Here is a 24195-nt window from a genome sequence, read left to right on the forward strand (position 1 = left end):
ATGCCATTCCTCTGCAGTGTATGCCGTATTGTGTCACGGGAAATAGTCACTCCAGTTTGGCTTTCTACTCCTTTAGATAACTACAGTGAACCTGCATGCCGATTTTCTTCAAACCTTCTCATCAGAAGACGCTCCTGTCGAGGTGTTAACTTCCGTAGATGATCGGGACGTCTCTCTGAGATGGTTGCAGTTCCATCTTTTTAAAATTTTTGTACCACTTTTGCTACAGTATTCTGACTGATAAGTAAAGCTTTGCTGATCTTCTTGTAGCCTTCACCTTTGTGGTGTAAAGAAATTATTTTTTGCAGAATTCTGAAGAGACAAGTTGAGCATCACTCTCCATCCAGCATCCAGTCACTAAAAGAGGTCATTGTTGAAGAATGGAAAAAGATCGATGTTGCAAAATGTCACCAACTTGTTCATTCCATGCCTAGAAGATTTGGTGCTGTCATTAAAAATCATGGAGGCCATACAAAGTACTAGATGTAGTAGTTTTTGTTGTGGGGTGTACTCATTTTTGCACTACCCTAATTTGAGTAAAACTGAAAAATGTGTAATTTAAGTTTATATTATTAACCTTACTTTCACGTTATAAGTTAAACAGATGTTATATTAAACTTTCTCTTGTCAACATTTTGGAAATTGTTTGTGTTCATTGAGATATTGTTTAAAATGTTACTTTTCAAAGGGGGTGTACTCATTTACGCTGAGCACTGTATACACACACACACACACACACACACACACACACAGTGTTTCAAAAAATTTGATATCATTTCACAATCTAATAACTTTGCCAATTCTCATTCAACTGACCTCAAATTTTAACAGCATGTGTGGAAACAGGTAAAAATTTTATGTTTAATGTTTTTATCTTTTTAGGTATAGAAATGCCATTCACTGGAAAAGAAAAGGCATTTTGTGTGTTAGAGTACACTTGAACACAGTCGAACAAGACCAGGCAGTGTGCATTCATGTGAGAATTCTCTAAAAATGCACCGTTACCAGAAAAGACTGTTACCAAAGACATGCTGCAGCGTGTTTGGCAGGAGCCGGTCTACTGACTTGATGTGTGCCATGTCTCAGGCGGCGTGGATATTGAAAATTTGTGAAATCATTCATGGAATCCATATACTTTTTGAATTTCTCATTCAAATTTTAAGGAATAAATCTTATATTGCTCAACATAAAGCCTGTTCAGTTTAATTTGCCTCGACTATGTAGTTTCTGGGATATTTACATCTCAAATAATTTCACATTTTTTGAAACACCCTGTGTCTGTCTGTGTATATATATATATATATATATATATATATATATATATATATATATATATATATATATATATACACACACACACACAGGGCCGCTGACAGCTTTGGCTGGGCCCGGGACAAAATGCTCTGAATGCCCCCCCCCCCCCCCATCCCAGTCTCTACTCACTCCAACCCTTAAATGACAGGTATTCAAAAACCATTCAACCGGTCAACAACCATTTCATTTTAGCATTTCAACATTTTTACAGTTTTAACATTTCCTTAGTCTGCAACTATTCAGGTGCGAAATGCAATGCGCCGGACTTTTGTTGTGCGTGCGTGCGTACTGTCCAGTGTGAAAAGCAGAGAAGAACACACCGCTCGAGAAACGGCGGGATATGATTGTGGGTTAATGTGAATATTCTTAGCTTCAATCAGATATATGAAACACAATGTTATTAAGCCGTTGTGGTTATGAAATTATTCAATGCCCTGTGCGTTTGAAATGGTGTTCAGTGTGACTTGCTCTCCCCTTGTTTGTAACATGAATTGCGTGCCGCGTGTGCCTTGGTTGGGGTTACTTTACGGGGCTGGAAAAAGTTGGCTGTGTCTTACCCAGTGATGGGAATAACGGCGTTAGAAATAAACGGCATTACTAACGGCGTTACTTTTTTTAGTAACGAGTAATTTAACTAATTACTTTTTACATCGTTATAACGCCATTCCCGTTACTTACAATAAAATACTATGCGTTACTTTATTAAAGCTGTTCTCATCTGGCACGCTGCTCGTTCAGCCTTTCTTTACTCTGCTTTCATGTGGGGCGGGGAGACACGAGACAACGGCACAGTAAGCCAATTAGAGTAGATTTGGACAACACACGTAGGTAGGCCACGCCTACTGCACTACTGCGCGGTCTTTCAATCAGAAGACACAGCGATGGCGAGCGGTCAGCCCAGCACTGCGCTTTCACATTGGAAATACAGCCATTACTTTTCATCAGGGCCGTAACTACCATTGAGGACACCGAGGTCATGTCCTCGGCATTTTTTTCCCACGGTATTTTTTTTTTTCACTCAGAAATGTGAAATTAATATACGATGAAAATCGTTCTGACTTTGATCAGTGGAAAATTCTAAATTCAGCTTGCATCCCCCTGTTCTCATTTGTTTGTCTAAAAATAAAGTCCACATAATTTTTAAACGAAGCTGAAATATCTGACATTGGAAACATTTCATATTAGGCAGCCTCGCGATAGTCAGCTAAGCACCACGGGATATACAAGAGTTGAGAAGTGTTCTCATCAAGGTCCAACTCCGCAGCCAGTGAGTTTGTCAATTAGTCGTGGAATCTGAAAATTGACATAAGATGAAGAAGTCTACTACACTAAAACAAACCAAACTCAGCTTTGGAAAGTCAACAAGTGAGAGAAAAAGAAAGAGGGAAGAAGGTGAGTTAATTTTGCCAGTCACTGACAGTTATGTGCCGGAATGCTTATGATCATTAACAGTGCAATTTTAATTAGCATTTCAAGCAACAACAGTCGAAGCCACTTATAGATAGGATTTTCGTTTTCCAGGCGGCACAAACTCTTTTATTCTGTCTCTCTCGTATCGATTTGATTTGGTGCGTTTCAGATCAGAAAAGGCTGGACAGTCGTGACCTGTTGTTTATGAAGTTATTGGGTACTGACGAGACTTGAGCTATTTTGCTAACTTACCAGACTATAGGCTAACGTGAACCCAAGACACTATTGTTTTGATCATTGGTTGTATTTTCAAACGGAAATGAAAACGGGTAGCAAACTTATGTTCACATTTTATTTACAACATGATGTACCACCTCTGACTGCTTTCTGTCAATCATGAACAGCCCAGCCGCATTCACAGCTCCTCCTCCGATCACCAATAATAATAATAGTAGTAATAATGATGATAATAATAGATGAAGGGGCGGCACGGTGGTGTAGTGGTTAGCGCTGTCACCTCACAGCAAGAAGGTCCTGGGTTCGAGCCCCGGGGCCGGCGAGGGCCTTTCTGTGTGCAGTTTGCATGTTGTCCACGTGGGTTTCCTCCGGGTGCTCTGGTTTCCCCCACAGTCCAAAGACATGCAGGTTAGGTTAACTGGTGACTCTAAATTGACCATAGGTGTGAGTGTGAATGGTTGTCTGTGTCTGTGTGTCAGCCCTGTGATGACCTGGCGACTTGTCCAGGGTGTACCCCGCCTTTCGCCCGTAGTCAGCTGGGATAGGCTCCAGCTTGCCTGCGACCCTGTAGAAGGATAAAGCGGCTAGAGATAATGAGATGAATAATAGATGATAATAATAATAATAATAATAATAATAATGTTTTAAAATCAAATAGAGGACACTGGAGAGGGTGAGGATCAGCGAGTTGAAGAGAGAGAGCCAGGAGAGGAAGAGAAGGGAAGAGCAGAGCCAGTAGAGGAAAAACAGGGAAGAACAGAGCCAGTAGAGGAAGAAAAGGGAAGAACTGAGTCATGAGAGGAAGAGATAACAGAATCAGGAGATAAAGATAGGGAAATAACAGGTGAAGATCAAGAAACTCCAAGTACAAGTTTGTCCATCCATGATCCGGCAAGCTATAAAAACAAAAGTTCCTACACAGATGAGGAGAAAAAGAACATTCTTCAGGGTAGATGGAGTAGGGACCAGTATAAATACCCCCAGCGTCAATTTGGGAAAAGGCTTCTGAGATATAGTGCTGAGTGGGAAAAAAACACCCCTGGCTACGGTACTCTCCATCTGAGGATGCTGCATATTGTTGTGATCGTGCAGTTTTGAAATTGTTAAAATAAACATGTTCACCTACATGTTCATCTCCTTGTTGGGCTTGTGATTTTGACTCGTTTCCAAAATGTATGAAAAGTCACCATATTAGGGTTTTTTTTTTTTTTGGCAAATAAGATGTATCGCAATGTTTGACCTCGGTATTTAAAAAATCCTGGTTACGGCCCTGCTTTTCATTACTTGAAATAAAAGGCAAGAGTGTTTACGTGCAATGCACATTATGTCGAGGAACAAAGCGTTTGTCCTCGTCAGTGGCCAGTAATTAGTAACATAATTTTAATAACTACAAAAATATATTACATTTGATATATGTCTTATCTCACATTGTCCCACAAAAATATTAATATAGTGTAGATAACATTACTAATTGGTTCTGTTAAGTGTCCATTTCAGTCATTAAACACATTTAACATTCACTTTTATTATGATTACACTAAGTGAATTTGATTTTTTTTGAGGGGGAACAAAATGTAACGGAATAATTACTTTCCCTGGTAATTAGTTACTTTTATGACAAAGTAACTCCGTTACTAACTCAGTTACTTTTTGGGAAAAGTAACTAGTAACTATAACTAATTACTTTTTGAAAGTAACGTGCCCAACACTGGTCTTACCTGGCTCAGCTGCCCCACTGCCTTTGCTAGTACCTGCTGCATCATCCGAATCTTTTTTAAAATATATATTATGCAGTTAGCCCCTGAGTCTCTTGGTTTCTTCCTCTCTTTTTCTCTTTTCTTTTCTGTGCTCCTGACTTGTGCATGTTGGCAAATGGCACGCACGCTGATTGTCGAAGCGCTATGATCGAGCGATGTCGTTTTTTTCCCCTTAATCAAAGAGTCAGACCAAACCATTTTTGCATTAGGGGTGGTAGGGGGTTCTTGACGCCTTTTTCAAAGACAATAAAGGCAAAAGATCTAGAAATCATTTACTGAATGCAAATATAGCACATTTCTCCCCCAAATCAACACATTTTGAAATGAAATAAAATAATCGCAACTTCATGAGAGCCCAGTTCTGCCCCCCCCCATTCCTGGGCCCGGGACAACATACCCGTTTGTCCCCCCTGTCGGCGGGCCTGTATATATATATATATATATATATATATATATATATATATATATATATATATACACAACCCCGATTCCAAAAAAGTTGGGACAAAGTACAAATTGTAAATAAAAACGGAATGCAATGATGTGGAAGTTTCAAAATTCCATATTTTATTCAGAATAGAACATAGATGACATATCAAATGTTTAAACTGAGAAAATGTATCATTAAAAGAGAAAAATTAGGTGATTTTAAATTTCATGACAACAACACATCTCAAAAAAGTTGGGACAAGGCCATGTTTCCCACTGTGCGACATCCCCTTTTCTCTTTACAACAGTCTGTAAACGTCTGGGGACTGAGGAGACAAGTTGCTCAAGTTTAGGGATAGGAATGTTAACCCATTCTTGTCTAATGTAGGATTCTAGTTGCTCAACTGTCTTAGGTCTTTTTTGTCGTATCTTCCGTTTTATGATGCGCCAAATGTTTTCTATGGGTGAAAGATCTGGACTGCAGGCTGGCCAGTTCAGTACCTGGACCCTTCTTCTATGCAGCCATGATGCTGTAATTGATGCAGTATGTGGTTTGGCATTGTCATGTTGGAAAATGCAAGGTCTTCCCTGAAAGAGACGTCGTCTGGATGGGAGCATATGTTGCTCTAGAACCTGGATATACCTTTCAGCATTGATGGTGTCTTTCCAGATGTGTAAGCTGCCCATGCCACACGCATTAATGCAACCCCATACCATCAGAGATGCAGGCTTCTGAACCGAGCGCTGATAACAACTCGGGTCGTCCTTCTCCTCTTTAGTCCGAATGACACGGCGTCCCTGATTTCCATAAAGAACTTCAAATTTTGATTCGTCTGACCACAGACCAGTTTTCCACTTTGCCACAGTCCATTTTAAATGAGCCTTGGCCCAGAGAAGACGTCTGCACTTCTGGATCATGTTTAGATACGGCTTCTTCTTTGAACTATAGAGTTTTAGCTGGCAACGGCGGATGGCACGCTGAATTGTGTTCACAGATAATGTTCTCTGGAAATATTCCTGAGCCCATTTTGTGATTTCCAATACAGAAGCATGCCTGTATGTGATGCAGTGCCGTCTAAGGGCCCGAAGATCACGGGCACCCAGTATGGTTTTCCGGCCTTGACCCTTACGCACAGAGATTCTTCCAGATTCTCTGAATCTTTTGATGATATTATGCACTGTAGATGATGATATGTTCAAACTCTTTGCAATTTTACACTGTCGAACTCCTTTCTGATATTGCTCCACTATTTGTCGGCGCAGAATTAGGGGGATTGGTGATCCTCTTCCCATCTTTACTTCTGAGAGCCGCTGCCACTCCAAGATGCTCTTTTTATACCCAGTCATGTTAATGACCTATTGCCAATTGACCTAATGAGTTGCAATTTGGTCCTCCAGCTGTTCCTTTTTTGTACCTTTAACTTTTCCAGCCTCTTATTGCCCCTGTCCCAACTTTTTTGAGATGTGTTGCTGTCATGAAATTTCAAATGAGCCAATATTTGGCATGAAATTTCAAAATGTCTCACTTTTGACATTTGATATGTTGTCTATGTTCTATTGTGAATACAATATCAGTTTTTGAGATTTGTAAATTATTGCATTCCATTTTTATTTACAATTTGTACTTTGTCCCAACTTTTTTGGAATCGGGGTTGTATATATATATATATATATATATATATATATATATATATATATGTTGTTTTAGGTCATATTTATGCAGAAATATAGAAAATTCTAAAGGGTTCACAGACTTTCAAGCACAAGTTTGTGAACCCTTTAGAATTTTCTATATTTCTGCATAAATATGACCTAAAACAACATCAGATTTTCACACAAGTCCTAAACGTAGATAAAGAGAACCCAGTTAAACAAATGAGACAAAAAAATTATACTTAGTCATTTATTTATTGAGGAAAATGATCCAATATTACATATCTGTGAGTGCCAAAAGTATGTGAACCTCTAGGATAAGCAGTTAATTTGAAGGTGAAATTAGAGTCAGGTGTTTTCAATCACTGGGATGACAATCAGGCATGAGTGGGCACCCTGTTTTATTTAAAGCTCTATCAAAGTCTGATCTTCACAACACATGTTTGTGGAAGTGTATCATGGCACAAACAAAGGAGATTTCTGAGGACCTCAGAAAAAGCGCTGTTGATACTCATCAGGCTGGAAAAGGTTATAAAACCATCTCTAAAGAGTTTGGACTCCACCGATCCACAGTCAGACAGATTGTGTACAAATGGTGAAAATTCAAGACCATTGTTAACCTCCCCAGGAGTGGTCAACCAACAAAGATCACTCCAAGAGCAAGGCATGTAATAGTCAGCGAGGTCACAAAAGACCCCAGGGTAACTTCTAAGCAACTGAAGGCCTCTCTCACATTGGCTAATGTTCATAAGTCCACCATCAGGAGAACACTGAACAACAATGGTGTGCATGTCAGGGTTGCAAGGAGAAAGCCACTGCTCTCCAAAACGAACATTGCTGCTTGACTGCAGTTTGCTAAAGATCACATGGACAAGCCAGAAGGCTGTTGGAAAAATGTTTTGTGGACAGATGAGACCAAAATAGAACTTTTTGGTTTAAATGATGTTATGTTTGGAGAAAGGAAAACACTGCATTCCAGCATAAGAACATTATCCCATCTATAAAACATGGTGATGGTGGTATCATGGTTTGGGCCTGTTTTGCTGCATCTGGGCCAGGATGGCTTGCCATCATTGATCAAACAATGAATTCTGAATTATACCAGCGAATTCTAAAGGAAAATGTCAGGACATCTGTCCATGAACTGAATCTCAAGAGAAGGTGGGTCATGCAGCAAGATGATGACCCTAAGCATACAAATTGTTCTACCAAAGAATGGTTAAAGAAGAATAAAGTTAATGTTTTTGAATGGCCAAGTCAAAGTCCTGACCTTAATCCAATCAAAATGTTGTGGAATGACCTGAAGCGAGCAGTTCATGTGAGGAAACCCACCAACATCCCAGAGTTGAAGCTGTTCTGTATGGAGGAATGAGCTAAAATTCCTCCAAGCCGGTGTGCAAGACTGATCAATGGTTCCCGGAAACGTTTAGTTGCAGTTAATGCTGCATAAGGGGATCACACCAGATACTGAAAGCAAAGATTCACATACTTTTGGCACTCACAGATATGTAATATTGGATCATTTTCCTCAATAAATAAATGACCAAGTATAATATTTTTATCTTATTTGTTTAACTGGGTTTTCTTTATCTACTTTTAGGACTTGTTTTAGGTCAGATTTATGCAGAAATATAGAAAATTCTAAAGGGTTCACAAACTTTTAAGCACCACTGTGTGTGTATATATATATATATATATATATGTATATATATATCAGCTGGATAGTACAGTGGTAATGCTCACTGACTACGACGCAGGAGATCGGGGTTCGAATCCCGGTCGGGGCAAAACATCATCCAGTAAGGGTCCTTAGGCAAAAACCCCTCATGATATATCAGCCTACCTCAGGAATGAGTGAAAACATAACTGATAGAGTCATACCGGCTCAGACGTCGCCCGGGTCAACAAGGTCTGCGTCAGTTGCTAGGGAACCAGGGCAAACTGATGAGAAATGGGCTACTGGAACAAGACATCGATGGACGAGGACAGAAAATACGGATTTGCTGGAATGCTACTATACAAGCAGTCCCGGAGAGAGGGGATACATGCAGAGAATGCTGCTCTGAAGACAATCTCCACAAGAACCATCACTGAGACCAACAAGCTGATACACAGTACAGCAACAGTAATCATGGAGATGCTTGGACACAAGGTGGGCTCAGGACATAACAAACAGTATCCATTTAGAGGCCAAGATAAAGGCAGCAAGGAGAGAAGTTAGCCAGCTAGCTGAACTACAGAAAGGGAACATGGTGAATAAAGGGGCGCCCAGGAAGTACAACTCACTCTCCATACCAGAGGCACTCGAAACTGCCAAACAGTGACTAACAGCACTGGCCACCCGGTTGAGGAGATACACCAAGGAAGGAGAGGCCAGGAGAATAAACAAGCTATTCTCCACTGAACCAGCCAAGGTGTACTCTCAATGGCAGGGGAACAACAACCGGTCAGACCCACCAAGAGCTGAGGTGGAAAAATACTGGAAAGACATATGGGAAAGAAAGGCATCACACAACACCGATGCCCAATGGTTAGTGGACCTAAGAGCTGACCACAGCAACCTCCCAGAACAAGAACCAGTAACCATCTCAATGGCAGACGTCCAAGAAAGAGTGTCAAAGATGAAGAGCTGGACAGCACCAGGCCCCGATATGATCCATACGTACTGGCTGAAGAAGCTAACTGCACTCCATGAACGCCTAGCAGCACAGATGAACCAGCTGCTGAGGGATGGAACCCACCCAGAATGGCTAACCCAAGGCAGGACAGTCCTAATCATGAAGGACCCCCAGAAGGGACCCATCCCATCCAACTACCGGCCAATTACCTGTCTCTGCACAACATGGAAGGCCCTGTCAGGCATCATTGCGGCAAAAATGAGTAAGCATGTGGCTCAATACATGAGCGAGGCACAGAAAGGAATTGGCAGTAACACCAGAGGAGCCAAGCACCAGCTACTGGCCGATAGAACAGTCGCCCGAGACTGTAAGAAGAGACAGACCAACCTGTGCACTGCCTGGATTGACTACAAGAAAGCCTACGACTCAATGCCACACACATGGATACTGGAATGTCTGGAACTGTATAAGATCAACAGGAACCTAAGGACCTTCATACAGAACTCAATGGAAATGTGGAAGACAACCCTAGAGGCCAACTCAAAACCCATTGCCCAAGTCAACATCAAGTGCGGCATATACCAAGGAGATGCGCTATCACCACTGCTGTTCTGCATAGGCCTGAACCCCCTCAGTCAGATCATCACGAAGAGCGGCTACGGGTACCGATTCCGTAGTGGGGCAACAATCAGCCACCTGCTCTACATGGATGACATCAAGCTGTATGCCAGGAACGAGCGAGAAATAGACTCGCTGATCCACACCACCCGGATCTACAGCGATGACATAGGGATGTCATTCGGATTGGACAAGTGTGGCCGGATGGTCTCAAAGAGAGGCAAGATGATCCGAACTGAAGGGATTGACCTACCAGAGGGCAACATAGGTGATATCCAAGACAGCTACAAGTATCTTGGCATCCCACAGGCTAATGGAAACCATGAAGAGGCCACAAGGAAGTCAACCACAGCCAAATACCTCCAGAGAGTAAGGCAGGTCCTGAAAAGTCAGCTGAATGGTAAAAACAAGGTCCAAGCCATCAACATGTACGCACTACCAGTCATCAGATACCCCACTGGTATCATAAACTGGCCAAAGGAGGAGATAGAAGCCACAGATATCAAGACTAGAAAGCTCCTCACCATGCATGGAGGGTTCCACCCCAAGTCCAGCACCCTGAGACTATACACTAAGCGGAAAGAGGGAGGCCGAGGGCTAGTGAGCGTCAAGACCACGGTCCAGGATGAAACATCAAAAATCCGAGAATACATCAGAAAGATGGCCCCAAAGGATGAACTGCTAAGTGAATGTCTCAGGCAGCAGAACCCTGATGAGAGTGCAGAGGAGGAGGAGGAACAGACAACCTGGAGAGACAAACCCCTACATGGCATGTACCACCGTCAGATAGAGGAAGTGGCTGATATCAAGAAATCCTACCAGTGGCTGGATAATGCAGGACTGACAGACAGCACAGAGGCACTAATCATGGCAGCACAAGAACAGGCCATAAGCACAAGAGCCATAGAGGCCAGGATCTACCAGAGTAGATCAGACCCAAGATGCAGACTGTGCAAAGAAGCCCCTGAAACAGTCCAGCACATAGTAGCAGGGTGTAAGATGCTAGCTGGATCAGCGTACATGGAGAGGCACAACCAAGTGGCTGGGATAGTATACAGGAACATCTGCAACCAGTATGGAATAGAAATACCCAAGTCCCAATGGGCCATACCACAGAAGGTGGCTGAGAACAACAGGGCCAAGATTCTGTGGGACTTCAGCTTCCAGACTGACAAACAGATCCTGGCTAACCAACCGGACATAGTGGTGGTGGACAAAGAGCAGAAGAGGGTGGTGGTGATAGATGTGGCGATCCCAGCTGACGCCAACATCAGGAAGAAGGAACATGAGAAACTTGAGAAGTATCAAGGGTTGAAAGAGCAGCTGGAACGGATGTGGAAGGTCAAGGGTTGCGTGGTCCCCGTGGTAGTGGGGGCACTTGGGGCAGTAACCCCCAAACTGGGAGAGTGGCTCCAGCAAATCCCAGGAACAACATCTGAAGCCTCAGTCCAGAAGAGCGCAGTCCTAGGAACATCGAAGATACTGCGCAGAACCCTCAAACTCCCAGGCCTCTGGTAGAGGACCCGAGCTTGAGGATGACATGGATACCACCCCCCCGCCGGGGGTGAGAAGGAGATTTTTTTTTTTTTATAAAATTAGTGTGTGTGCACGTGTGCATGAACAGTAACAAAAACATATGTATTGGCCTTGGCTATTTATTAATTTTTTTTTTCCATTCAGGGCAGCTAGTGTGCGCTGTGTTAAACAAAGCTCTGAGTCATGAACCTTTTTTAGACTCATTTGGATTCGAAGCTTCATTGGTTCAGAAAGCTTCATTGCCCCCTCACTAGAAAATAGGTACCCTTACACAGGTTTTATAATCCCTTCGAACACAAGGAAAAATGCTATGGAACTTCATGTGTACAATTGTACACATTATGTCCCAAGGGAATAAATGACAGAAAACATGGTGTGTCTATATCCTCATTAAGAACAAGATACTTTCAAGCATCCAGTTGATGTAAATACAAATAAATAAAATGTTAAACAAAATTTCACAATCATGTTTCACAATCTTAATTATGTATGTTAGTTATTGTAAGCACACTTAATTAGTTTTACACACAGAGAGAATGTACCCAAGTGCATTTACTTCAAGTTCAATTTTGAGGCATTTGTACTTTCATTATTTTCATTTTATGCTCCCTCTACTTCACTACATTTCAGAGAGGAATGTTCTTTTTTACTCAACTACTACAGTGGTTTGATGGCTATAAGGCTACGGTGGTATTCTAGGATGATGGTATATCGGTAAAATGTCAGAAGAGTATGAAGGTATGGAAAAAAAGATACCACCAGCTATTGCTCCTAGTTATTTCCTCCTCTTTCACGCTAATATATAATTTTGTTTGTTTGTACGTATTTAAAAAAGCATTCCTTTTGATCTCTCACTATGAGGATACACCCCCTTGCGTACTCACAGCACTTAGTTGGTTACAATCTGCTCCTCAGTCCCTACCTTCAGCCACACTCCCCCCGGCGCTATGGAATTCTCTCTGTTCCTGTCTCCAGCCCTCACTTTACCAGGCCATGTACTCTGCTCCAACTCTCCAGACTTGCCATCTTCAAGCTGCCCACCAGATCTCCTCTGACCTCTTCCTACTCTTCTTCTTTCAGATTTTATTGTTAGTTTACACGTGAAGCGCATACTGCCAGTTACTGGAACACCCACACACACACACACCAAACAAACAAAAAAACCCTATGGTCCTACCATACCCTTCATTCAAATTCTAGAATACAATCCTGTCCGTTTGTCTCCTTCCATCCTCATTGCTGAGGGTCGGCAATCCAGGAAGCCATCAACTAGCTTCCATAATTACAATTTAGCGTAATTGAATTTCCTTATTGTTTTGCGGATCTATTCTTTTTATGGCACTCTTGTGATTCCATACAAAACCACGCTATGTGACAGCAACTCCAAGGCCAGTTATGTCGGTGTGAAAACGGTTTTGGCCAAGATTCGTTGGCTGTCTGGGTCGGTACCAGACCAAAGCCAAATTTTACATATTAATACGCAAATTATTATTATTATTATTATTATTATTATTATTATTATTATTTAACCGATTTTACGTACAGGTTTCGGCACCAAAAGCCTTCGATACAAAACGAACTCATGAAACTTTATTTTAAAAAGAGAAAGAGAGAACGTGAGTGCGAGAAAAGGCAGCCTATGATCACGTGCTTCACTGCCAAAAATATCAGCCAATCAAAACAGGAAACAGTGGACAGTTGCGTACAGCAGCTCGTGTGACTAATGCTCGTCATATGACTAGGCCACAAATGGAGTCGTTCATAACGAATTGAACGTGTTTCAGGAATTAATCAGAAAACTAGGTTTTTTAAGTGAAATAGTAAGTCGAATATGCCACCTACGCTGTTTCACAAGCTTTTCAATAAAAGAAATGCTTTTACGCTGCCGCCGAAATGCGACAAGGACGAATCCACGTTAAGGTACGTATAGATATTTACTATTATGTCATTATTTATTTGGCAGACGCCCTTACCTAGAACGACTGGCAGAATTGCTTTGAAGTCTCTATCACTAAATACATCTTGATACTAGCTTACTAAGTAATGTACCAAGAGTGCTATTACTATGAAAAAACTGTATTATTTGTGAGCTGAATGGCTTTTCCGCACCGCCACAACAGCGAAGGAACTTGATGGCTACGTGCCAAACAGCACACTGCTGCACGAAATAATAAACAGTTAGTCGGGACGGAGCCTCCAAGTTTGGAAAAACACTTTCTCTGGTAGTGTGCGATTTATATTGACATGGTTCGCTGAGAGTTGCACAAGGATTCAATTCTCTTGTTTACGGAATTCATTATATCTGCCAAAATGTACTCGAACGATAACAATATTTGTCACAACTACAAGGTATTATGTTTGCTATTTTCACTGTTCCCATTATATTGGTGGTTAAGATTCGGGTCTATGCAGCAACAATGAGCAGTAAAGTGTTGCAGAAAAAAAGGGGACGCCCAGTATTATTTACACTGCACAATGACGAATTCTCGAAGTCGTGATTTTGCGATGTGTGGGGGAAGTTAATAATCTGTAAAGGCAATGCATTTCTGGATGAAGTAGCTTGCGTTCTAATTTTTGTCCTGTTAAATTTATTGATTTTGGCAGTGTTTAGACTGCGGAAGGCAATATTCCATATAATAGCCATTCGGGATTGAACCTGGCTAGCAGTACTTTAATTTGACATGTGAGTCATTGGTCAAGCCTAGTACCCTTAGCTGCAACTTTTATGATTACTTGTACCAATAGCTGATGTACACTTCCAGATAAAATATTAGAAAAAAACAGAACAGTAGTCTGGTACTGGGCATACAAGCTGTATAGGTCTTTAAGTTTTTGTGGACCATCACATGGGTATTTGGATATGAATTTTAGAGGTCCAGTTATCACAGGACTGAAGGTCCATAAAAACAAATAAATGAAATCCCAAGCATCACACAAAGTACAAGATGCGATCATATAGTCATGCAGTCTGTGTACTATAAATGTAAAATTATTATTATTATGATGTACAAACTATGTCCCCCAAAAATCCATAATAGTATAACCTCAATTCCCCCCAAAAAAGTTGAGATGCTGTGTAAAAAAACAAAAACAAAATGGAGGGCGTATGTGGACACCGAACATGTAAGACGTGTGCGTCAGTGCTCCGAGGCTAAGTGACTATAATTCATTTTGGCAGAATATTCCATTTTATAGTTATTTTATTGTATCAGTAACAGTTTATTGAATGCTCGGTCGAGAAATGGCTTCAGGATGGAATAAAACGGACTTGGGGAAAGGCAAAAAAGAACTTTCATCAGCCGGAGATGCTAATGCTATGGATGCTAGCTTGCTACAGGAGATGATTAACTCTCTCAGGGATGACACATGCGGTAAAATTGACTCGCTCTCCACTGAATTGATGTCTGAAATTGCAACAGTTCGAGCTGAGCTGAAAAGTGCTATAGCACCATTGCAACAGAAAGTTGAAAACCATGATGGCACCATCAGAGATTTGGAGCATGCTGCATCCAACCAGAGTGACCACTTCAGTGAGTTGGAAAACGTCGTACAGACTCTGAGAACTCAAGTGGATCAGCTGAATGCTAAGTGCGAGGATCTCGAGGGGCGTTCAAGAAGAAACAATATTTGTCTGATCGGGATACTGGAAGACGTGGAGGGTTCTAACCTGACAGAATTTGTCTCTGGGCTTTTGCAGGACATTCTTAGGCCCTGTCCACACGGCAACGAAAATCAAAACGAAATCTTTTGAGAACGGGTTCCAGAGTGGAAAAATCTGGCAACGGCCCCGTTGCGAAGTCGTCTGGATGAGTAGAATGAATTTGTTTATGATGACGTCACAACCACATGACTGTCAGTGCTTCACGCCGGGTAGAAGTGTAACGAACTCGATGCGAGTTGTCAACAAATCCTATAACTTGGTTCATGAAACACGCTTACAAAATATTTTCACTGTGAATATTTATTGTGTAATGGTGCAAAGTGAGAGAGAGAGAATATCCCTTAGGGCAGAGTCTTTAGTCCAAACACTGCGGAAGCAGTACCAAACTGCGCACCGCCCGTGCGCTTTCCAAAAACAATCCCGCCAGCAAAAATAGGGGAAAAAAAGGAGCGATCTCACCTCTTCAGATGTTGGTTTAAGTCCGACAATACATTCCTCAAAAAGGGCGTAGAAGAACAAAGTAATCCATCAACGTGTAGCATTCAATTTATTCCGGACCATTAAAGAATTCTGGAGGATATCAGAATGTTAGCGTACCGGCTTCCATCTACCCCCATTCATTCCTCTTTCCGCGTCTTTCGTTTTACGCTACTGATTAATAATCAAAACTTTATGTGGCTGATGCTACAGAAAAAGGGGGTTATGCGCATGCGTCTACTTCTTCTATTGTTCTTGTGTTTCCGATGGGACCATCTTACAGCGCACGTAGAGGTGTGGCATGTGTATTGCATCGTTTTCAGCAAGCGTTGCGTTGCCATATGTACCTGATATTTTACTGATCCGTTGCCCATCTGGACGCGATATTAAAAAAAAAAAAAACCCTCGTTGCCGTTGTCGTGTGGATGTAGCCTTAGTCTTGACCAAAAACCTATCCTGGATAGAGCCCACCATAGTCTGCGCGAGAAGCCCAGCAAAGACAAACCACCCAGACCGTTCATTATTTGCCTACACTACTACCAGGCTCGAGACCGGATTCTACTCAGGGCTGAAGAGGCTTTCCCCCTCAGCTACCAAGAGAAAAGAGTCTCGATCTTCCCTGACTACACACCTGCTGTGGCCAAGAAACGTGCACAGTTCGAGGATGCAAAACGTCTCCTTCGTCCTATCAAAGGAGTGAAGTTCAGGTTGTTGTTTCCTGCCCTGCTGAAAATTATGTTGCCTGATGGAACACTACACAAATTCGAAGACCCCTCTGCAGCAGTGGATTTCATCAAGAATATCACACCTGCGAGTAGTACACCAGCCTAACTCCAGGATACAGATGATGGTGAGCTAACGGTGGCCAAGTAAATAGACTGTGTATTTGGACTAGCCTACTGACTGCTAAGTTTGAACATTCTTGCTATTTTTCCTTCTCTTTCCATCTCCAAATAGTGCAGGTTAATTTGCTTCGTTTTCTGATCATTATTAGACTGTCCACTCTGGTTTCTGAAATAACCTAGTCAACATTTTGAGCTGGGCGGCACGGTGGTGTAGTGGTTAGCGCTGTCGCCTCACAGCAAGAAGGTCCTGGGTTCGAGCCCCGGGGCCGGCGAGGGCCTTTCTGTGTGGAGTTTGCATGTTCTCCCCGTGTCCGCGTGGGTTTCCTCCGGGTGCTCCGGTTTCCCCCACAGTCCAAAGACATGCAGGTTAGGTTAACTGGTGACTCTAAATTGACCGTAGGTGTGAATGTGAGTGTGAATGGTTGTCTGTGTCTATTGCCGCTTTTCCACTACAAACGCGGCTGAGCCGTGCCGTGCCGAGTCGAGCTGAGTCGAGCTGAGCGGGGCTGTTGGAGTTGCATTTCGACTACAACCGCGCTGAACCGTGCTGGCTGGAAGTGGGTGGACACATTGGGTGGAGTTAGCGAAAGTGGGTGGACGTCATGTGATGTCGTTAAGCAGCGCAAACAGTGACATCAGTGACAGTGGCGGAACAAGTCAGAGCCGGGCCGGGGGCGGGGCAAATGACCGGACCCTTTATTAAAGCTTATCATAACATCATTTTAGGCTACAAAATGTCCGCAACTGCGGTGTTTACCAATTTCAACACTACCGGGTGCAACTATGTTATTTAGTACATCAAGTCCTTCAAACGAACATGTAACTCAGAAACAAAAAACATTAGGATACTGTACATGGCTCATAATAAAACATCAATAGCCTATACTGCGCACATTATTTGAAGGGCATACGAATGAGCGCTCAGAGGTTGCAGCAGTGACAGGAAGAGTCAGAAATAAAAGGAGGGCGGTGCAAACCTCACTGAATGCACTGTGTTTACCAATTTCAACACTACGGGGTGCAACTATGTTATTTTGTACATTAAGTCCTTCAAACGAGCATGTAACTCAGAAACAAAAAAACATTCGGCTACATACTGTACATGGCTCATAATAAAACATCAATAGCCTACTGCGCGCATTATTTGAAGGGCATACGACGAGCCTTGCGCTCCGCGAACTCGTCCACGATGCTCTGTATGTCACTGATTCAGTGATCTTTTCAGCGGTAGTCTCACGACCCGAATAGTAAACAATAAACATGGAGGACATGGAGTCGTTAGTGTTGCTGGTCTTGGTGCTGTGGCTTGACAACGCGGACAGATACTGGCAAGAGTGTATAGATGAGGCGAGGCGCATAAGGCTTCAGAAATTCTCGTAATTCGTAATTATTCTCCTTCCGGGTTTGCGGTGTTTACAGATCCCAGCGCGCTCGCGGGGCGTGTGTGGGCATGTGAGGACACTCCTCCTCACCAATCAGTGCACAGGGGAGTGTCTGCTCACGCCCCCAGCCTCAGTCAGCACGGTTTGGCTCGCTTCAGCCCTACCCCAAAACGGTGCGAGTTTTAGGGGCTAAGCAGGGCTGAAACGAGCTGAGTCGTGCTGGTTTTTGGTAGTCGAAACGCGAGCCGTGTCGGGCTGAAGTGAGCTGAAGCGAGCTGAAGTGAGCTGAAAAAGGGTAGTGGAAAAGGGCCATATGTGTCAGCCCTGTGATGACCAGGCGACTTGTCCAGGGTGTACCCCGCCTTTCGCCCGTAGTCAGCTGGGATAGGCTCCAGCTTGCCTGCGACCCTGTAGAAGGATAAAGCGGCTAGAGATGAATGAATGAATGAATGAATGAATGAACATTTTGAGCTGATGTTATATTATTTGTACAACCACGATTCCAAAAAAGTTGGGACAAAGTACAAATTGTAAATAAAAATGGAATGCAATAATTTACAAATCTCAAAAACTGATATTGTATTCACAATGGAACATAGACAACAAATCAAAAGTTGAAAGTGAGACATTTTGAAATTTCATGCCAAATATTGGCTCATTTGAAATTTCATGACAGCAGCACATCTCAAAAAACGTTGGGACAGGGGCAATAAGAGTCTGGAAAAGTTAAAGGTACAAAAAAGGAACAGCTGGAGGACCAAATTGCAACTCATTAGGTCAATTGGCAATAGGTCATTAACATGACTGGGTATAAAAAGAGCATCTTGGAGTGGCAGTGGCTCTCAGAAGTAAAGATGGGAAGAGGATCACCAATCCCCCTAATTCTGCGCCGACAAATAGTGGAGCAATATCAGAAAGGAGTTCGACAGTGTAAAATTGCAAAGAGTTTGAACATATCATCTACAGTGCATAATATCATCAGAAGATTCAGAGAATCTGGAAGAATCTCTGTGCGTAAGGGCCAAGGCCAGAAAACCATACTGGGTGCCTGTGATCTTCGGGCCCTTAGACGGCACTGCATCACATACAGGCATGCTTCTGTATTGGAAATCACAAAATGGGCTCAGGAATATTTCCAGAGAACATTATCTGTGAACACAATTCAGCGTGCCATCCGCCGTTGCCAGCTAAAACTCTATAGTTCAAAGAAGAAGCCGTATCTAAACATGATCCAGAAGTGCAGACGTCTTCTCTGGGCCAAGGCTCATTTAAAATGGACTGTGGCAAAGTGGAAAACTGTTCTGTGGTCAGACGAATCAAAATTTGAAGTTCTTTATGGAAATCAGGGACTCTGTGTCATTCGGACTAAAGAGGAGGAGGACGACCCGAGTTGTTATCAGTGCTCAGTTCAGAAGCCTGCATCTCTGATGGTATGGGGTTGCATTAGTGCGTGTGGCATGGGCAGCTTACACATCTGGAAAGACACCATCAATGCTGAAAGGTATATCCAGGTTCTAGAGCAACATATGCTCCTATCCAGACAACGTCTCTTTCAGGGAAGACCTTGCATTTTCCAACATGACAATGCCAAACCACATACTGCATCAATTACAGCATCATGGCTGCGTAGAAGAAGGGTCTGGGTACTGAACTGGCCAGCCTGCAGTCCAGATCTTTCACCCATAGAAAACATTTGGTGCATCATAAAACGGAAGATACGACAAAAAAGACCTAAGACAGTTGAGCAACTAGAATCCTACATTAGACAAGAATGGGTTAACATTCCTATCCCTAAACTTGAGCAAATTGTCTCCTCAGTCCCCAGATGTTTACAGACTGTTGTAAAGAGAAAGGGGGATATCTCACAGTGGTAAACATGGCCTTGTCCCAACTTTGAGATGTGTTGTTGTCATGAAATTTAAAATCACCTAATTTTTCTCTTTAAATGATACATTTTCTCAGTTTAAACATTTGATATGTCATCTATGTTCTATTCTGAATAAAATGTGGAATTTTGAAACTTCCATATCATTGCATTCCATTTTTATTTACAATTTTCTTTGTCCCAACTTTTTTCGAATCAGGGTTGTATTTGCCACTCTTATACCCTGTCCACACTAGGGATTTTGTACCGCAACACCTGTCCACACTAGCAACTATACCGGTACTGTAGCGGTATAATTGTATCGGTATGAAACCCACAAATGTATGGGTTTCGTACCAGTACAGTATCGGTACTGTAGCACTTTGCTGTAGTGTGGACAGATGAAGCGGTTCTGTATCAATACAAATATAATGCGCATGCAAAAACGAAACAACCGTGGAGCTACATGGAGCAAAGAAAGGGGGGAGAGAGGGGGAGGGGGAAAGAGGGAGGAAAAAAGGAGGAAGAGGGGAAAAGGGAGGGGAAGAGAAGGGAAGAGGGAGAAAGTGAGGGGGGAGAAAGGGAGATTCGTTTTCTTTGTTTCTTTCTCAACTGCCTCACGCGTTTTATACGATTCGACTGAATAAATGCCCACCAGAAATACAGACTGTACATTGACAACAAAAAGCACACACATGTTGTTTCATCCGCCATATTCTCGGAAGGAAGTTATTCGGTAACCACGGAAACATTTCGCGCACGCGCATTTCAACTACCGTGAAAGAAAACCGCAAACATTTCTCGCTAGTGTGGACAGATGCACTAAACTGTACTGGTATACTTTGTATCAATACAGTTATACCACTATCGTACTGGTATATATGTGAACACAGCATTATATTGTTCATTTAAGTCACTGGTAGCACGTCTGCGGCTCTCTTGAATGAGCAACAATTTCAGATTGTTCGTCAATGTTAATAGGGGATATGCGTGTGTCCTGTTCAGCGGACGCTTTAGCAAAGGATAAATGTTTTGTCGTCTTTTTTTTCTATTTTTATTTTGTATGTATTTGTCGATTATTATGCCTACCCAAATAGTTTTTCATCCATGGTTGCGATTCACAGTACTTAACGTGACTGAGTTTTTCAAATCCTGTAATCAAACAGTGACTCATGTCGTAGTCTCATAGGAATGACTTGAATTTTGTCAGCTGGAATTGCAGGGGACTAAATGCACCAGTTAAACGTAACAAAGTCTTGAGTCATCTTCGTAAATTAGGAGCGCACACAATTTTTTTGCAAGAGACACATCTAAAAGTGGTGGATCATGCTAGGTTGAGAAAGAACTGGATAGGTAAAATAAATCACTCAACATTTCAGGCGGCGGCACGGTGGTGTAGTGGTTAGCGCTGTCGCCTCACAATAAGAAGGTCCGGGTTCGAGCCCCGTGGCCGGCGAGGGCCTTTCTGTGCGGAGTTTGCATGTTCTCCCCGTGTCCGCGTGGGTTTCCTCCGGGTGCTCCGGTTTCCCCCACAATTCAAAGACATGCAGGTTAGGTTAACTGGTGACTCTAAATTGACTGTAGATGTGAGTGTGAATGGTTGTCTGTGTCTATGTGTCAGCCCTGTGATGACCTGGCGACTTGTCCAGGGTGTACCCTGCCTTTTGTCCGTAGTCAGCTGGGATAGGCTCCAGCTTCCCTGCGACCCTGTAGAAGGATAAAGCGGCTTGAGATAATGAGATGAGATGATGCAACACATTCTCTCATACTTGGAGGAGACTTTAATTGCTGGATTAACCCAACCCTTGATCGATCATCAACCAAAGCGCACACTCCATCCAAATCTGCAAAAACAATTCAATCCTTCATGGAGGAATTTAACATGTCTGATCCATGGCGTTTTCTATATCTGAACAGTAAACAGTACTCTTTCTTTTTTTTTTCCTCTAATGTCCATCAAACATTCACACACTGATTTATTTTTTTTACTAAGTAACAATTTATTACCTTCTGTTCAGTCTATAACATGTATATAATCCCATAGTAAAATCCGACCATGCGCCAATCTCTTTGACAGTAGGTTTTGATGGACTCAATTCAACGCACCCACCTTGGCGCTTCAAAGCTCGCCTGCTATCTAGTGATGACTTTGTCCAATCCATCTCCAGTCAGATCAACACCGTTTTATAGAGATTAATAAAACTCCTGATATAGCTGCATCAACTCTATGGGAGGCATAGAGCGTATCTCAGAGGGAGCATTGTCTCATACACTGCGTTTGAAAGGAAGACAAGGGAAGCAGAATTGTCTAGGCTGATGCAGAAAATTGGTCAACTTGACATAATATATACAGCCAACCCCTCCCCTGATCTATATAAAGAACGCCTTGCCCTTCAAGCAAACTTTAATATTTGTTCTACGCAGAAAGAGGAAGAACTATTACTTAGATCTAGATACAGTTATTATGAACAGGGGGATAAGGCAGGCCGCCTGCTTGCACACCAACTCAAACAGGAATCCTCCTCTCACCAGATTCTTCAAATTAGGACCTCTCTAGGCATGACAACAGATCCAAAACAAATTAATGATCACTTTAAGGACTACTACAACTCGTTCTATGCATCTTAACACCCTCCCGATTCTACCGCCTTTGATCTTTTTTTTTGATTCATTGGACATCCCAAAGGTGGATGAGAAGACTACTAGCAGATTGGATCAGCCTCTGTCTGTAGAAGAACTTGGGGCTGCTATGGCCTTAACGCAGTGTGGAAAGTGTCTAGGACCTGATGGGTACCCCATAGAGTTTTACAGAACATTTTTTTCCACTATTGGCCCCCCTACTGGTCTATGTATAATGAATCATATACAAAGCATACCGGGCGGCACGGTGGTGTAGTGGTTAGCGCTGTCGCCTCACAGCAAGAAGGTCCGGGTTCGAGCCCCGTGGCCGGCGAGGGCCTTTCTGTGCGGAGTTTGCATGTTCTCCCCGTGTCCGCGTGGGTTTCCTCCGGGTGCTCCGGTTTCCCCCACAGTCCAAAGACATGCAGGTTAGGTTAACTGGTGCCTCTAAATTGACCGTAGGTGTGAATGTAAGTGTGAATGGTTGTCTGTGTCTATGTGTCAGCCCTGTGATGACCTGGCGACTTGTCCAGGGTGTACCCCGCCTTTCGCCCATAGTCAGCTGGGATAGGCTCCAGCTTCCCTGCGACCCTGTAGAAGGATAAAGCGGCTAGAGATAATGAGATGAGATGAGACAAAGCACACCCTTCCATCAACTCTCACTCAAGCCACCATATCTTTTGATTCTTAAAAAGAACAAAGACCCTTTGGACTGTACTTCTTATCAGCCTATTAGTTTGTTGAATGTGGATTTAAAGTTGCTTTCTAAATTATTAGCCCTTCGCTTAGACCCTATACTGCCGACCATCATATCTCCCGATCAGACAGGGTTTATTAGAAATAGGTATTCATTCTACAATATAAGACGTCTTTATAATATAATCTATAACCAATCCTCATCTAATACCCCTGAAGCCTTGATCTCCCTTGATGCGGAGAAAGCATTTGATCAAGTGGAATGGACATACCTCTTTTACGCAATGCAGAAATTTGGCCTTGGACATAAATTTATCACATGGGCTCAACTATTATACTCTGCCCCAAAGGCCTCAGTCAGGACTATGAACTTTTCTGAATATTTCTGCTTACACCGCTCCACTAGACAAGGATGCCCATTGAGCCCTCTTCTATTTGCTATAGCAATTGAACCACTGGCTGTTCTCCTTAGATCCAATCAGGAAATTACAGGCGTATTTAGATCAGGTATAGAACATAAGGTGTCGCTTTATGCGGACAATCTTTTACTCTATATATCAAACCTGTCCACATCTATACCTGCAGCACTACAGTCTCTTGCAACATTTGGCTCTATATCAGGCTACAAATTAAACTTGAGCAAAAGTGAGTTGTTCCCACTAAATGCTGCAGCTAGAGCATACCCTACCCATTCTTTCCCATTTAAGATAGCAAACCACAGATTTACCTACCTAGGAGTACAGATCACAGACAAGTTCCATGATTTATACAAATTTAATTTTGCCAGCCTGCTGTCCCGCGTACAGAAAGACTTTGAACGGTGGTCTTTACTGCCCCATCACTGCCAGCAAGAATTAATTCTGTCAAAATGGACACCCTTCCTAAATTCTCCTACCTTTTTCAGAGTATCCCCATTTTCCTTCCACAAACACTTTTTTTCGCAAGATTGAGAGTCTGGTCACAGAGTTCATTTGGAACAGGAAGACACCTAGAATTTGCAAATCATTTCTCCAAAGGCCCAAAAAACTTGGTGGCATGGCATTAGGGCAATGTAAATGTCAACCTCACCATGCAAAAAT

General features: G+C 42.6%; 1 protein-coding gene across 10 annotated transcripts in view; it reads left to right on the forward strand.

Annotated features, from left to right (window-relative positions):
* The first annotated feature begins 13282 nt into the window (after positions 1-13282).
* Positions 13283-24195, forward strand: part of fnip1 (folliculin interacting protein 1) — a 342414-nt gene continuing 331501 nt past the window's right edge. For all 10 annotated transcript variants that reach the window (XM_060935844.1, XM_060935846.1, XM_060935845.1 and 7 more), the window contains exon 1: positions 13283-13492. In XM_060935844.1, coding sequence (XP_060791827.1) covers positions 13404-13492 — 89 coding nt within the window. In that variant the 5' untranslated portion in view covers positions 13283-13403. The remainder of the gene's footprint in view (positions 13493-24195) is intronic.

The sequence above is a fragment of the Neoarius graeffei genome, chromosome 12 (genome assembly GCF_027579695.1).
Source record: "Neoarius graeffei isolate fNeoGra1 chromosome 12, fNeoGra1.pri, whole genome shotgun sequence".
In the NCBI taxonomy this organism is placed as follows: Eukaryota; Metazoa; Chordata; class Actinopteri; order Siluriformes; family Ariidae; genus Neoarius; species Neoarius graeffei.